This window comes from Pecten maximus, chromosome 13 (genome assembly GCF_902652985.1).
Source record: "Pecten maximus chromosome 13, xPecMax1.1, whole genome shotgun sequence".
Taxonomy (NCBI): Eukaryota; Metazoa; Mollusca; class Bivalvia; order Pectinida; family Pectinidae; genus Pecten; species Pecten maximus.
The window spans coordinates 36,798,374-36,814,428 of record NC_047027.1 but is presented as its reverse complement, the minus strand read 5'-3'; the positions used below and the strand labels follow the sequence as shown (position 1 = coordinate 36,814,428).

Genomic DNA, 16,055 nt, shown 5'->3' with positions numbered 1-16,055 from the left:
GTTTTCATTTTAGACAATACAAACATTTTTAACAAGAGGCTCAAGGGCACCTGGCTCCGGGATCATGAAACAGACTTAAGTCTAAGTTTTGACTTAAGCTTAAGATTTTTGACTTAAGTCTGAAAACAGACTTAAATCGAGGTTCATGAAATAAAACTTAAGTCTTAAGTCTATTTTTCAGTCTTAAATCCTAAGACTGCTACAGGGCAGACTTAAGTCCGTTTTTTTGTCTTAAATATGGCGGACATAGTAAGATTAGTTGATCGTCTGCGACAACGAGAAGAAAGGAGAGCAGTTCGTCCGAGGACCTTTAGAGATCGGCTTAATCCTTTGGAGATGAGGACAGATGAGGAGTTGTACGCCAGGTACAGGTTCAGGAGACCCACCTTGCTATTTATTGTTCATTTGGTCGCCGATAGTATAACGCATCCAACGAGAAGATCCCAAAGTCTGCCTCCTCTCATACAGGTTCTCGTTTTTTTGAGATTTCTGGCGACAGGGGCATTTCACCAACTGATTGGCGACGCCATTCACATATCAAAGGCCACTGCTGGACGCTGCATCCGTCGTGTTGCGGACGTCCTCGTTAGATTGCGTGGGGATTTCATCAAATTCCCGACTGGGCAGGCGGCAGACAACACAAAACGTGCCTTTCACGCTATTGCAGGTGCGTATTTCCAATTAAAAGACATAAATGATATCGAATCTAGTACCACAGACAAGTTTTGAGCGTTCCACTTGATGTAAACAATGTGACTGCAGCGCCCCCATCGATAATTACGTCATATAGTACTATGTACCGTATCTAAACAAATAAACGCCCTCATTGTTATATATGTGTGTTATCAATCGTATGAGAAGGGTTTCCCTCTGTTATAAAAACATCGTTAACAACAAAAAATTGTCTAATCAGCTCTTTGCTGAAAGTCAACAATTGTGAAGCTTTGATCAATCAAAATTGCAGGTAGAAACAGTTCTAGATCAAATTATATGTTTGTTCTTATTTTTTTTTTATTTCAAGATATTCATATGAAATGAAATATTGTTTTAATACTTATTAAGTGTACTATTTCAATTTCACAATTGAAATACTTCCATTTCATAGTGTACTTTGTCATTGTACAGTACATGTGCTTGTACATATCACTATGAATTTAAAAATAGTTAAAAAACAAAACAAAAAAGAAAAATTATTTGTTTAATATAGCTTTTATTTGGGAAACAACTTAGGATTCATAACAGTAATTAAAATATATATATATTGCACATGCATATGTACAGCTTCCTGTTTCAAGCAATTGATTGTCCTTGAAATAACATAAAAAGAAAATTTTGATCAAATGTGGTGATTCGAACCGAGCAAAATATCATTTGGGGCTTTCTGAAACTAGTTATATATGAATAAAAATTCAAGAACAAATGTGAAAATCTGCACAACTTAGGACCATGTGTAATGTGCATATTGAAATGAAATAATTCTATCTAACTGCTTCAATTTAAGAGGAGGCCCATGGGCCTCAACAGTCACCTGAGTTTAGAAATATTAAAGTTAATTTAATTTACCCTGCTGGCCCCGCCCATCAGCTCAGGGCCAACGTGTGCATACCATCGAGCTGTCATCCCATGCTGATAATGTTAACAAAGTTATTATGAATTTCAATAAAATCAAACAACTGATAGTCAAAAATTTGATTTCCCTATATAAACTATTGTAAAGTTTACCCCCTCCTCAGGGGCAAACGTGAGACCCCAGGAGCATGAAATTTACAATTTTGGTAAAGTACCTGAAGACTTTTCCATGCATATGAAGTGTACTATTTTTAGGCCAACACCACCATATGTGCAAATATTTACATAAAGAAGCGTTTTCTAAACTGCTGGCCAAAGACTGCAGTAATAAGTTCCACTAAAGAAACAAATTCATAATTCTAAAACTTCATTAAAATCTGGTTTTATTTTCATATTGTAGAACTATTCTCTCAATATTAAACTACATGCATTTTGATATTGGAATAACACTATTTTCTTCAATCTTCACATTTAGAAGTAAAAAGTTTTAAACAGTTGTCGAAATTGCAGGCCTCAGACCGCAAGTAATTACCATCTACGTTCTTTTTAAAAAAAAATTTATAGACAATCCATAAATTTACTCGACATGGGCCACTCATGATGATCACAAAGACACTGAGACTGACTTTGAACTACAGGGAAAGTCTCAAAACATCATTTTAATAAAATGGCTATGTCAAACAAACAAACAAACAAACAATTTTCCTTCTCTCATTTGTATCATTATGTTTTTATTGGGTTTTTCGAAGAAGTTTTTTTTTTAAATTTCAGTTAATTTCAATTTCAACACATTTTATTGTCATTTAATTCGACAAATGGATCTGACATCAGGCATAGCCTATTTAAGTCATCTCCATATAAACATATATACAGGTAACAATTTTTTAATCTCGAATATAACAGAAGTAGTATACATAATTTTATATATATTAACAGGAACATATATATGAATATCTCTTGGATATGACTTGTTAGCAGGACCCACTCGATGAGATCGGCTGATGTTGGCCTCTGTAATCATGATACCAAGTTCATTTAAAATCATTTGACCCTTTTTGACATTGTCCATAAGCCAAAGGAGTCAGGCAGTTTATAAACTAAAAATCTTGAATTGTGTATTTTTAAGGCATGCCACAGGTATTGGGATGCATTGATGGGACATTTGTCAGAATATCTACACCAAGAGAAAATGAACCTGACTATGTCAATAGAAAAGGATTCCATTCTCTGAATGTTCAGGTATAATGTGTAAAAATAGAAACTTTAATATTGATCAAGATTTCATGCAGAATGGATACCTTAATTGCTACATGTATTTAAGAAAAGAATAGTTTTATCTGTGACAAGTACTGCATTCATGTTAGCTCACTGAAATGTATACATTGTATTTACCTGGTATTAAATCTCAAATACATGCATACCACATTCCCCAATGTGAAGTCTATAATTCTTTCATTATTTGATATGAAAAAAAAACCACCTTTGAAATATGCATACTTATTTCACTTTCACAGATGGTCTGCAACAACAACTTCATCATAACCAACTGTGTGGCCCGTTGGCCTGGTTCATGTCATGACTCAAGAGTGTTCCGAGAAAGTCAGCTTTGTCATGACTTTGAAAATGGTAATAAACATTCATGTAAAACTATGTACTGTACCCTATAAAATTGATGTTACATCAATATATCAAGTTCATCAAACAATATATATCATTTTCATTTGTTACAAATCATTTGTGGTATATCCAAATATTTATGAAGATTTAACAGTACATAATTATAATTTTGAATAAGAAGATATATTACTTTTGAGAATTAAATTGAAAGTAATGTCACTTTACACAATGATATATCTATGAATGATGAATAAACAATGAAAAGAGAAACTTGAAGAAGCTATAATCCTTAATTATAACAGACCTATACAGTGGATTCCTGCTAGGGGACTCAGGCTACCCTTGCCGCAGGTATTTGATGACACCATACAATCACACCAATGATATTAGACACCGGGAGCGATTCAATGGAGCATTGTGTAGAACAAGAGTGGTCATCGAGCAGACGTTTGGAATTTTGAAGAGGCGCTTCAGCTGCCTATCAATTGGTCTGAGAACAAACCCAAACAGAGCATGCAAATATATTGTGGCATGTGCCATATTGCACAACATAGGTATCTTAAGACAAGATATAGTATCAGAAACAGTTGATGACCTAGTAGTACAAGGCCCAGATGTTCTGGAACATAATCATTTAAATGAAAATGGATTTGGGATAAGAGAGAACATGGCAAGAAACCTTTTTTCTTAGTAATTTTCTATAGCTAGGTACTCTCTGGAGTGGGGCAGTGCAAGCATATATATATACATTTATGGGCCAGTGGGGTTAGAGTCACCATTCAAAATCTGTTCCCCTTTTTCCAAAGATTTTTGTGACCAAATAAGATAAAAATCTATTCAGAACTTATAAGAGCAGTAATTTATAGGGCTTAGATTACCTCTATTTTCCCAATCAGACCCCGCCCATTCCGCACTTTGGGAGTCACCCCTTATGCAAAATCTGCTCCCTTCACCCAATGATGTTTCTGACCAAATTTGGTTAAAATCCACAAAGTATTTTATGACTAGTAGCGGTTAAAAGAAAATGTTGACAGAACAAATTGTAGTGGAAAAGTTTCAGAAACATTATTTATTCTTCAAAGGAAGGCTCAATTGCCTTAATTTGAAGAATAGCAAGATGTTTCTGAATCTTGACCAGTTCAATCCTCTCCAGAATCAGATTCCTTGCGTCTTTCACTCGGGCAAGTTCCTCCAACAATACTTCATCAGACAAATCTTTTTTCTGTTTTGATGATGTACATGTAGATGTGGCTGTATGTGGGGCTGTTAATCCATCTGTGTGTGTGGCTTGTGATGCTGCTGGGGAGATATAAGTTATTGGCATATCCATATCAACTCCTGAATAAGTTGGTAGGATGTTGATAAACCCAGGTGAAAGAGGCACTGAAAAAAAAGAATACATATGCATATGCATGTATACAATAAGATAAAGACAGCATTATCAACTCAATACCGTATTTTATCGGGTATAAGCCCATGATCAAGGATAAACCCCCTCCCCCCTATTTTTCACTTTTTTTCTGCAAAGGCTCGGTAAGACATTTTATATGACATGGCAAAAAGACATCACAAAGAGATTTTGACACCAACAATTGAATGATCTTTATTGGACCTTTTCCTTTTAATGTAAATCATTTGTTTTCTTATCGTCAAGTTTCAATATTGAGACATAAGAGAAACTGTATAAGTTTTTACTATATAACTCAAAATTGGCACAGGGAACTTGTCCGAAAGACCCACTTGAGTAATAGTAACAAGTACATTGACAGGTCAGAAAGGCCCATCATGTGATGATATACATCATTGAAAAAAATTATTTAATGAATTGTATTTTGAGATATTTAATACCCTTTAACCATACCAGCAGTGTCAATTCCTTCAGAGAGTCCACAGAGACTTGGTCTTCCCTCCAGGTTCTGTAATACCAGCCTTTCTGGCACTGTTGGTGAAGCTGGTTTCTTGCCACCACCAGTCTTTGGGTGCAGTAATCCTGATCTTTTTTCTTTTGCTACAATATACAAATGTATTATATTACATCTCAGTTTGTATCAATCAAAATGTGCCTTGTGTTTCATTTTCACAAGGGGCCTAATGGCCTTATAGGTCAATGTGTTCTGATGTAGTTTACTCAAACTGACCCATTTCAGCCCTGCCCATCTGTCACTGGGCTCAGTACTGTTTACATTTAGGCCATATACAAAGTAATTTGTCGTATATAACATCTGGGTTAAAATGTGAATTAATTCATAGATTTTCCTAATCTTAATTACTGGGGTAGTGTATATCAGGAGTTCAATGAAATTGATACCAAGTTTGAAGTTTCAATGACAAGATAAGCAGCTGATCAGACAGGAAATTTGTTTGATAATACAGATATAGGTCAAAAGTCAAAATGCATTGTATATCACAGTGACCTACATTTCACAAATGACACACCACCTGACTTGGGTGAACTTATGGCCCAGGTATGAGGTTTCAGTGTCAAGCATTGTAGGACATAGAGCTCGGACAATTGATATAAAGACAAAAGGATGGATGGAAACATTCAAATGAAAAATTTGACTACATCTTAGATTATTCTAAAACATAGACAGTCAATTAAGCATTTAAGGATAAATCTTATCTGTGGAGAATAGGAAGTGTGATGCAGTGCTATTAAACAAGATTTTTGTAACATGTAAATACCGGTATCTTACATAACTATGTTTCATACACCGTTTATGATGCTTTCATAACTACATTCATGTTATAGAATTCAAAAATGCTAAGTTCTATGTTAAAACATGATGTTGATCTCATAAATAAAAATCTAATGTCAACAACATAATGTTCAATGAACACTATCATACCTTTCTGCTTGATGTTTTGGTATTTCTTTTTAATTTCCGGCACCTTTCTCTGCAGTGATGTGTTTCTGCTGAAATTTGGAGAAGAAGAACATTTGTAGTAGAAAGAAAATCTTTACATGAGCTTTTACTTAGATACTCAAAGAGATAAATAAATAAACAAAAATTACCTAGCAGCTTTTAAAAGTATTTTTAGACACATTTGTATTTTGATATATGTAACAGAGCACATGATTAATTGAATTTAAATCACTGCCTCCGCTAGGGATCGAACCCGGGACCTCTGGCTTACTAGTCTTACGCTCATCCGATCGAGCTAAAGAGAAGATCTCTCTAGCCGAGCGGTATATTGCGGCTAGTATTTACCAGGGTTACATATACATACCATTAAACTTCATATTAAAAAATCTTGTTGCTATATTATCATCTATCTTATATCTTCTCAAACCTTTCTCTAAGCTTCAGACAAATCAAATGATTTCAATTTGTTTATGTTTTATTTACAATTATGTCAGTGACAATCAGTTTTATTTAAATCATGTATGTCTTCTTTTAATAGGATTGATATTTTATATTAATCTTCTTTATTCATATATTTCTGATGATGATTAGAATTAAAAACAAGTCTAATCATTGACTGGGAAGCTTCCAAAATGCCTATACACTAAACTTTCAGAAATTCATTGTTAAAAATATGAAATAAATTTTCTGTGTTAAATTGGTGCATTTGAATTTTTTATTTATTTAAATAGTATTTATGCTTTCTGTCACTGCCGTACACAGCAACAATAAATATAGTGAGTGTATTTCGACAGTTGCAGGATAAATACAAATATAATCTCAACATATTCAGATTTGATATTCCTGTTTGTGTTTGTTCTCAGACCAAATATATATATGTAATAACAGAATTGTTGTGAAATCAGAAAAAAATAAAGTACCTATATATCTATAATGAATAAATATCATGTGGTAGAGTGAACTTTTTATTTTAAACAATTTAAACATGTTTTTAGGAAATGTTGTAACTAACTTGTTATATTGTATTTATTTGCTTGATTTGTTCTGCATTTAAATAATTCTATTGCTGTATGAAGTTATTATTATTGAATCATTTTCGAGTAATGTTGTTTTTTCCAATTTGATTTTATAAATTCATTTCAATGTAACTACAAAGCTGCCAGATGTTTTACTGAAATGGTAATATTTGTGAAAGTGTATAAGAAGAGTTAAATACCTTGAATTTGAAAATTTTTTTTTTAGAAAAAAAAGGCTCTATAGATTTGTATAACTGCTTGATAACTCCTGCAATCACACCAACAGGTACAATAAAATGGAATGAGGAATTTGAGTATGACAAAAAGAAATGGGGAAAAAACCTTTAAAATTCCTTTTATTGTAACAAAAAGTACAAAACTTCAAATTCAAGTGAGAATTCTACACCACATTTTAGTAACCAATACATTTCTTTTAAGAATTAATTTACATCCTACTCCAATTTGCTCACTGTGTAATAGGAAAGGGAAACAATAACTACATTGCTTATGGGAATGTATTGAAGTTCAAACTCTTTTTGAAAGATTTTAAGCTCTGCTTGATATTTTGTTTATCATCCCATTTCTAATGAATAAAGATTCTCTACTTTTTGGAGTAGCTTCTTCACAATAAATAATAAAATACTAATAATTATTAAACATGATATTTATAAAACAGGATATCTTCATAAAACTCTTAATATAAATGCACTAATTAATGTTATTAAAGATCATTATAATGTACAAAAGTATATCATTTCAAGTAAAAGTGATAACATTCAAAAGAAGTTTGAAAGTAATTGGAGAAAGTGGATGCCTTTGTTAGAAATATGACTAATATGGCACTTGAACATGTAGTTTTTCTTTATATATACCTGTATGTGTTATATATATACAGTATATTGCTTTATATTTTAATGGCACAACACCATATTAGAAATTATAACTTGTATTCATATTTTCTAAACATTAGTAAGTAGTAACTTGTCAGTAAATAAAAGTGTATGGGAACCTCTCTACCTGTCTGTCTCAGTTTTCTCTCATCTGTCTGTCTGTTTGTCTCCATTTTGTTTGTCTATTTTGTTTTATATATATGTATGTACATGTAGGTGCTTCTTAATTTGTACTGTTTAATGGTGAGCAGAATGTGATGATAATTATAAAGCATGGGAGTATTTATCTGTAAGCATGGGAATATGTGTTGGTAAGTGTGTGTGTATGTCACGAGTTATGTGTGTGTACATGGGAATGTGTCTGGGTAAGTGTGTATACATGTACAAATGTATGTCCCGAGTTATGTGTGTGTACATCGGAATGTGTATGGGTAAGTGTGTATGTCCCTCTATGTTCTGTCTTATGGTATCTGTATTAAAAGCTTTGAAAAATAAAACAATTTAAAAAAAGAAAGAGTTAAAGTGGTAAAATGATATTTGGCAAGAATGAGAGATGTTTCCCTTGAGTGTAAGAGTCTAGATACTGTATATTTGTATTTATAAGGTTTGTTGCAAGGCAGGCCTATTCATAAATCTATAAATTAATTAATAAATAAACTGCTCAATTTGCTGACTGGTTTTCTTGTCATTATTGACAACCTGTTAGTGTTACAACCAAATGAGAGGATTTTTTTAATGTTTACAACATCTCTCATTTTCTATGGTTCAAATACTGTGAAATAGTGCTATGCGGATTGCTTCAGCGCAAACAATAAACCAATCTTCATGTGCAGTAAATGTAACTTTTTGATTTTTAGTCGCTTACATTATACTTTTAATTATGAATCCCATATATCAGCTGTATGTACACAGATAATGTAGGTTATTTCCTAAAACCTGAACAGTGTTTCTCCCTAGTTAATTCTAGTTGCAATCATTAATATTGCTACAAAGACAAGTGTGTGGCATACAAGCTATCGTAACTGTAAAATTGTGTTTTCCCTGTATAAAATAATTTGGAGCCATCAATGGAAGACAAATGTCCGCTCATCAATATCAGATCAATTGACAATTAAGGAGGATTGAATTTTGAAATTATTGAATATTTGAGTAAAAAACGATTTTTTTTTTGTCAAACATATGTAGAATCTATATAAAAGTCAAATATAATAAACATCTATAATCTAAGAAATAATCACGTCAGAACTTCTAAAAAGTCAATATTTTTTTACATGCACTTCAACAGTAATTTGACGGGTAAATGTGTATAAATAAGTTACTTAGATACGTGAATATCCCTCAAACTCTCGAAGGTGTACAGTACAGGGTTTCCAGTACAGTACACATGGATGGACGATTTCTGACAGAAGATCTTCGTCAGAGAGCAGTGTTGTCAGGGTATTGATATTCATTCTAGACTAGAGTACTGAGGGCACGCTGAATTCATGACAGATACGCGTCCCCAACCTAATATGCAGTTTAACATATAGCAGCATAAACATTATTTTAAGGAATCACAACAATTAAACTTCAAGCACACAACAATTTGGTAGCTCTACTGTATACGTACGCATTCAGGCGATTGGCAATGTCTTGCCAAACTTTGCTCTTCGTCTGCTGTGTCCTGGAGGCGCCATCGTGCCTTCCAAACAGCAGAGATTCGCTGTTGGAAACCTCTTCAACGAGCATAACCTCCTCCTCCCCGGTCCAATTTGACTTTCTCCCTCTGTTGACAGATTCCATTGTTTACATTGACAGCAGACGACAGAAGATGGTTTCCCGCGCTGAAGAGTTCCAATGGATTACCGCAAATACGCGAATCAGCGCGCGCGTTGCTATAGATTTCGACTTAAGTTTAGTCTCAGCTAAGATTATGCTTAGCACGTTTCATGATCCACTTAAGATTGCGGTCTTAGCTAAGTAAAATCTTAAGACTTAAGTCCAAGTTTAGTCTTAGACTTAAGTCTGCTTCATGATCCCGGGGCCTGAGTTCTGATATATACTGAAACGAAAAAGAAACGCAACTTCAAATTGTAGGTTTAATAAAATAATACTTGTGAGCATTATGTTTAAATTTCATATGTAATAGTTAACATTGAATATTGATGTAACATCCTTTAAATGTTTAGAGATTTTTAAGAACAGGTCACTTTGCTAGAAGGTCATGATTGGTAGTACCCTACGTGAATCCAAGTTGAAATGGCAGCAGTTTTGAAACCGTGCCCTAATATCGTGTGTGTCCTCCTCGAACAGTTATCACATCTCTAATTCTTTGTTGCATTGAGTTCATCAGGGCATTGACTTTCCGTATTGGAATGTTATTCCATTCTTGGACGAGTGCATTTGCTAACTGAGGGAGGGTATTTGGGGGGTTACGGCGATTTCGAATTCTTCTGTCTAATTCATCCCACAAATGCTCGATTGGGGACAGGTCGGGGCTATATGGAGGCCAATCTATAGGAACAATGTTCTGTGTCGCAAGAAAGTCTCTACAGACTCTTGCAACGTGTGGTCTCGCGTTATCTTGCTGAAAGGTTAGATGATGCTGCCTAACAAACGGCACAACATGGGGCCTAAGGATCTCATCCCGATAGCGTACGGCCGTTAAATTCCCATTGACTATCACCAAAGGCGTCTTCAAACCATGGGAGATTCCCGCCCAAACCATAACTGATCCACCCCCAAATCGGTCGTGTTCCAAAACACAGGCGTCAGCAAAACGTTCGCCTCGACGCCGGTACACACGTTGACGGCCATCTGCTCGAAATAACGTGAATCGAGATTCATCGGTGAAGAGCATAGACCTCCAACGTCTCATAGGAAAACGTCTGGGCATATGTGCCGTTGCCCATTGCATACGACGTGCTCGACGTTGCGGTGTTAGTGGTAAACCAACGTACTGTCGCCTTGCACGCAAATTAGCCTCACGCAGTCTGTTGATCACTGTTTGGGGATGAATTCGACGGTTATGATTACCAATCGTATTCCTTGCCGTTTCAGCGGCCGTTAATCTCCTGTTACGCAGGTGTGCCAACCTAAGAACCCGGTCTTGACGTCGCGACGTTACGCGTGGACGTCCTGATCTCGGCTGGTCATCGACTCTTCCTGTTGCGTTAAGACGTGAAACTAATCGACTAATAGTCGATTTGTGAACTCTGAATTGTCGAGCGACGTGAAGTTGCGTGTTCCCTGCCAGAAGCATCGCTATAGCACGTCCTCTATCAACCTTTGATAACCGTGGCATAATTGTAAAAGGAATTATTGTTTGCAAAAGTATTGGCGATGATGTGGCTCAATGTTAGTGATGAATTGATACTGGTTTGAATGAAAAAAGAACGCATATGTTTGTACAGGCACGGTTTTTGATGTTTTTACCGCGCCGGAAGTGCATAGGTCTCTAGTCACACTTGGGTGATTTTGAAGATTGGTATGGGTGTTAGGCAGGGTGCATGTTTATTTCCGCGATTTTTATACAGATATGTATATTTAATACAAAATTAATCACAATTTTCCATGTTGCGTTTCTTTTTCGTTTCAGTATATATGTTTTATATAAGGGCCAAAACTCCGTAAGTTCATTCGTTCATTCGTTGTGGAATCCTAAGTACCTAAGAAATATAATTGCAATGTAGATGTGTAGATATATACATCTGTATATGAATGTTGTGTAACTACATTAGAATCGTTATTCTGAGAAATATTGCCATTCTCCAACTGATCAGCATTCCGCATTTTATAAACTGTATGCGCATAAAGTAAACACACGTGTCTTCAAAGAAGAAAAACGTTAACGTGTGTACATTGTACTTTGTTTTTACTTTTTCCGTCAAACGTGTTATAATTTTGTAAACGATAGATTGTTGATAAAAACATAATTAAACAATGAAAAGTATGTTTTCTATTTTGTTTTGTTTGAGGTAAATTATCTAAACTCGAAGTGAGCCTGACAGGCGACGATCAACACGAAGACATCGAGAACTTGTCACTGTCATGGTCAGTATCAAGAAAACATCGATCACTTTTCAACCATGCATAACTCCAAGTCCTGCTATTTCGATTTTTTACAGCTAGTCCTATGCACTTCTAAACATCAAAGTTTGACTGTAATCAAAATCAATTGACAGTATTGCTACAATTTTATGTATCTTTTAAAGAAAAATGAGCACAATGGAAAATCTGTTTCTCATGGAATTATTTAGCAGAACAGAAATAAAACATGTATACTTTGTTTTATTAGTATATCGGGATTGACACTTACACCAATAACCCAGTAGAATGAAATGCCACTTTCAAAATGGCCTTCATGTTCCCTTATAACCACAAATATTAAATTTTATTACAACTGCTGAATCGGGTTTTTTTATCCGAAGAAGAAAGATGTATGATAAATTAATGATTTTTCACAAATTTAGCCACCTCATTTGGAATCCAATATGTCGTCCTCATCCTGGAATCGGATTGGTCATGTTCGTGTTGGTCTATCTCGTAGTTCTAATTGTCCAAGTCGACCATACCTAATACCTGGAGGATTACGGTTGGTGCTGAAATCTACATTGGTTAAAGACTGTCTTAAACATTTACACTTTTGGATACTAATAGCTAGTTAATACTAGTTTGATTACTCACGTGATTCTGTCAGGTAAAACCATTTTCTCACTGTAACATAAATGAAAAGAGAGGCTTAATTTCGAATTTAAAAATATTGTCGATATTAACCGATAAAGATGCCTCACCAAATTAAACTTTCTTTAAAAACAAAATTATTTTACTGAAATTGACCTTCATAAAAAATCATAGAAAGTGTAATTAGTCGGAACATTAAGATAACAGTTATCATTATATTCTAGATTTATTATCTCAATGTTTAAGTCATTGGTTCCTTATGCAGCCTGTTTTAAACTACCACGTCTATGTATTTGTAACTAGTGATAATGTAAAGAGTGCAGTAAAATATAACATTTTATCAGTTTTACGATCAAGCAAATTTATAACTTTTTAACTTTGTTCTTTGCGGTTTTAATGCAGGCATATATTACAGGACAATCGGTTCCGGTTGTCAGTAGTTACGTACAAATCAGAGGGAGAGAAAATCGGAAAATTCTAAATGTGTGGGGTAGAAATCATAAAGAGTGCTATACACAGGTTCTCATAATAATCAATGATACCTGAGTATTGCATAAGAACACAGTGATACAGTCATTCTGGAGCTGACATCAGCTGTCAAAACAAAGAAAGATGACGATGTCGTCCCTAGCGACAAGCACATGATTCTTTGAGGGAGACTTGGCGACTCAAAATCGAGATAAAAACCAAACATTAATAATTCATCAGCGCATTCTCAATAAACTTTGCAAGTCAGTAAATAGGAGGATGGAGGAGAAATGTAAGGAAATATTTAACTGAAAGATCGAATCACGAAGTTGAAAAGTGCATGGATAGCAAATGCAGCGAGGACAGATGAGACAGATCGTAAAGGAGGAAATTAGTCAGCAATATATCCCAATCACTACAACAGAAAGGAAGGAGGAACGGTCACAACCACTTGACACTGCAATGTCCGAGTTATCGGAGAAGAAGAACAGAGAACGAAGTATTGTGGTTTAAGGCATCCCAGACCAAACCGACCAATCCGGGAAAGAGAGGAAAAGAAAGTATTCAGAAAAAAAGTGGGTCCTGCGGAAGAAGTTCTCTAGATTTTAACTCTAGGAAAATCTAAAAACCCGAAAGGTAACGGCGTTTTGAAGAGACCTATATTTGTAGTTATAGGATCGGAATAATTAAAAAAAGACCCTTTCCGCAATATCAGCAATCTTCGTAACATAGATGAGTTCTTAGGCATGAATGTAAGCAACGATATGACCCCAAACGAGCGAATATCGGAAAAGAAACTGAGAGACGAAGCAAAGGAAAAGGAGCAGAAGTCATTGAGGGAATTCATATACAGAGTACGCGAACCTCCATGGGCACGGTGGATTGTGAAAATCACATAAGGACTCAAGAACGTAAAAAAAGGAGAGAATTGAAAGCAATTAAATGTCTGACCAACTTAGGAATAAACAAATATAGAACATCCATAAATTATCAAAATCACTGATGCTAAAGCAAAAACTGTGGTCTTGGAATAGGAATGAAATATTGGAGAAAATTTCAAAATAATGTTTTCAAAATAATTAGATATACCTACTGGAAGAAGCCTAACGATCTTCTATGTAAGGAAGTTGTTTCTGACACAGAATATGAAGAACATCTTTGTGTAAGCACTACTTTAAACAACACAGATGAAATGCTAGTGTGTTTAGTATACAGGTCAAACAGCGGTACGAGCGAAAATAACGAAATGTCACGAGCCTTTTTGTGGGACGTATGTGTCAACGTATGCCAAGTAAATAATGTTGTTATCGATAAAATAAGGCTCGATTACAATATTTACATTTATTTACATTATCTACATAAACATATTGGTCATATATGGCATACTCTTTCACACTCGCTATAAACCACTCTTACACAAATATTAATAAATCTATATATGTATTAAAAAAAACCTAATCTACACTTATACACACACATATATATATATATTACATCACTAAACTATATCACTATGTTATAGCCAAACAGTCTGATAGCTCATCCCTCTGTTCACAACAAAGTATATCCTCCACGAAACAAGTCCAAATATCTACTCCACCACAGAATTTTCCGGCCTTAGAATGCATAGAATGAACAGGCCGGAGTAGACGAAATCCCCCTGATATTTCAAAGTCTCCACGGAGACTTTTATGATGTTATATTATATTTTTTTTATTTGGTTCTCTAAATTGCCATTGTTTTAAAATATATTTTCTCTATTTGAACTCCCACTTGTTTCATAGTTATGTCTCAATCAAAGAACTTTTAGCATTACATTGTTACAGTATGAGGTGCAATATATAAAGAAAGTATCGGAATTATAAGTGCATTTTGTTTACGAATATTGAATTCATCTTAAAACATATTTGGTGTTGACATATTATTGAATATTCTATGGCAAGATCATATTAAACTGTGAATCGACTGTTTCATTGTATGTAAGTAAAAACACTAGGCATAAACAAACCTTGATATCCATAAAGCTACAAATAGACCCCCTCCCCCCCCCCCCTTCCCCCCCAAAAATCCTATCCTCAGGAAAACCAAGCTGAAGTCACTCGAGTTACCTCCCATCCCCCACTCCCAGTCCTGTTATACAATCAGCGAAAACTGAATGTCACATAATGGTAAATAATGTATGGACATTAGGTTGTGAAGATAAGTGCTGTCCTTGTGAAAGCTACCGAATGTTTCAAGAATAGACACCAAAACAAGAATCAATGCTCTGATACAATTCTAAATCATCGCTACTAACATCCAGTCAAATAAAGGGACTAAAAGTGGTATTCCGCGCGAGAACTGTTCATCTTGTATAAAAAAATATCCATGTGTGGGTTTTCGGTTAAGAGCAGGAGCGATAACGTCAGCTGATAGTTAATATGTGCAGAAAATAAATCCCACTTCTAACAACTATCCCAGATAATAGCTGAGTGTGCATTCTGCAAACGCATTTTTACTAAAATCTTACTACATCATATTAATGTTTTCTAGCTTTTAGTGATAATCATATAAGTCACTATTACTTTCGTCCTGTTGATTATTCCTAATCTTTTCAAGTAAACGTTCGGTGCTTCAATTTATATTCAGAATACGTCTGTTAGTTGAGACTAATTAGTGATCAGCGACCGAGACAATTGTACTGGAAAAGTTGATATCTATTATGAGAACCATCAAACAGCTTACCTGTATTTTCGCTTTTGCCAGAATCCATTGAAGATGCAATTTCACCAAAGGTCAATGGATGTTGAACACTTCAAACGTTTTTCAATGCATTCGCTAAAATAAATGAAGCTTTAAATTTGAATTACACCAATGTTGCTATCCGGATGCAATGTTTTGGCTATTGTTTCTGGTACTATGTTTCATAAGTGTGAATGTTCCTGCAATTATGTTTGTCAACGTATTTGGAATTCACCATTCACTTC

The 16,055-nt window shown here is 34.7% G+C and overlaps 3 protein-coding genes across 3 annotated transcripts in view; 2 read left to right on the top strand and 1 right to left on the bottom strand.

Moving 5' to 3' along the window:
• The first annotated feature begins 237 nt into the window (after positions 1-237).
• LOC117340739 (putative nuclease HARBI1) lies at positions 238-3,906 on the top strand. Its single transcript, XM_033902500.1, has 4 exons — positions 238-667; positions 2,696-2,808; positions 3,084-3,195; positions 3,489-3,906. The coding sequence occupies exons 1-4, from the start codon at positions 238-240 to the stop codon at positions 3,875-3,877; spliced, it is 1,044 nt and encodes a 347-aa protein (XP_033758391.1). The 3' UTR covers positions 3,878-3,906.
• Positions 3,907-4,173: 267 nt separating this feature from the next.
• On the bottom strand, positions 4,174-9,950 carry LOC117341059. Its single transcript, XM_033902885.1, has 4 exons — positions 9,569-9,950; positions 6,036-6,103; positions 5,048-5,194; positions 4,174-4,569 (listed from the first exon to the last, which is right to left on the bottom strand). Exons 1-4 carry the CDS (start codon positions 9,739-9,741, stop codon positions 4,256-4,258), a joined length of 702 nt encoding a protein of 233 aa, XP_033758776.1. The 5' UTR covers positions 9,742-9,950; the 3' UTR covers positions 4,174-4,255.
• Positions 9,951-13,440: 3,490 nt separating this feature from the next.
• Positions 13,441-16,055, top strand: part of LOC117340738 — a 38,216-nt gene continuing 35,601 nt past the window's right edge. The window contains exon 1 of the mRNA XM_033902499.1: positions 13,441-13,588. Coding sequence (XP_033758390.1) covers positions 13,441-13,588 — 148 coding nt within the window. The remainder of the gene's footprint in view (positions 13,589-16,055) is intronic.

What these genes read in the sequence shown, in the direction of transcription:
- LOC117340739 (XM_033902500.1), top strand. Translation starts at nt 238, where the DNA reads ATGGCGGACATAGTAAGATTAGTTGATCGTCTGCGACAACGAGAAGAA. An exon ending in TGCCTTTCACGCTATTGCAG is followed by an intron (nt 668 to 2,695) that starts GTGCGTATTTCC and finishes TGTATTTTTAAG; the next exon opens with GCATGCCACAGGTATTGGGA. An exon ending in TTGTCATGACTTTGAAAATG is followed by an intron (nt 3,196 to 3,488) that starts GTAATAAACATT and finishes TAATTATAACAG; the next exon opens with ACCTATACAGTGGATTCCTG.
- LOC117341059 (XM_033902885.1), bottom strand. Translation starts at nt 9,741, where the DNA reads ATGGAATCTGTCAACAGAGGGAGAAAGTCAAATTGGACCGGGGAGGAG. An exon ending in CCAAAACATCAAGCAGAAAG is followed by an intron (nt 5,195 to 6,035) that starts GTATGATAGTGT and finishes TGTATATTGTAG; the next exon opens with CAAAAGAAAAAAGATCAGGA. An exon ending in TGAAGGAATTGACACTGCTG is followed by an intron (nt 4,570 to 5,047) that starts GTATGGTTAAAG and finishes CTTTTTTTTCAG; the next exon opens with TGCCTCTTTCACCTGGGTTT.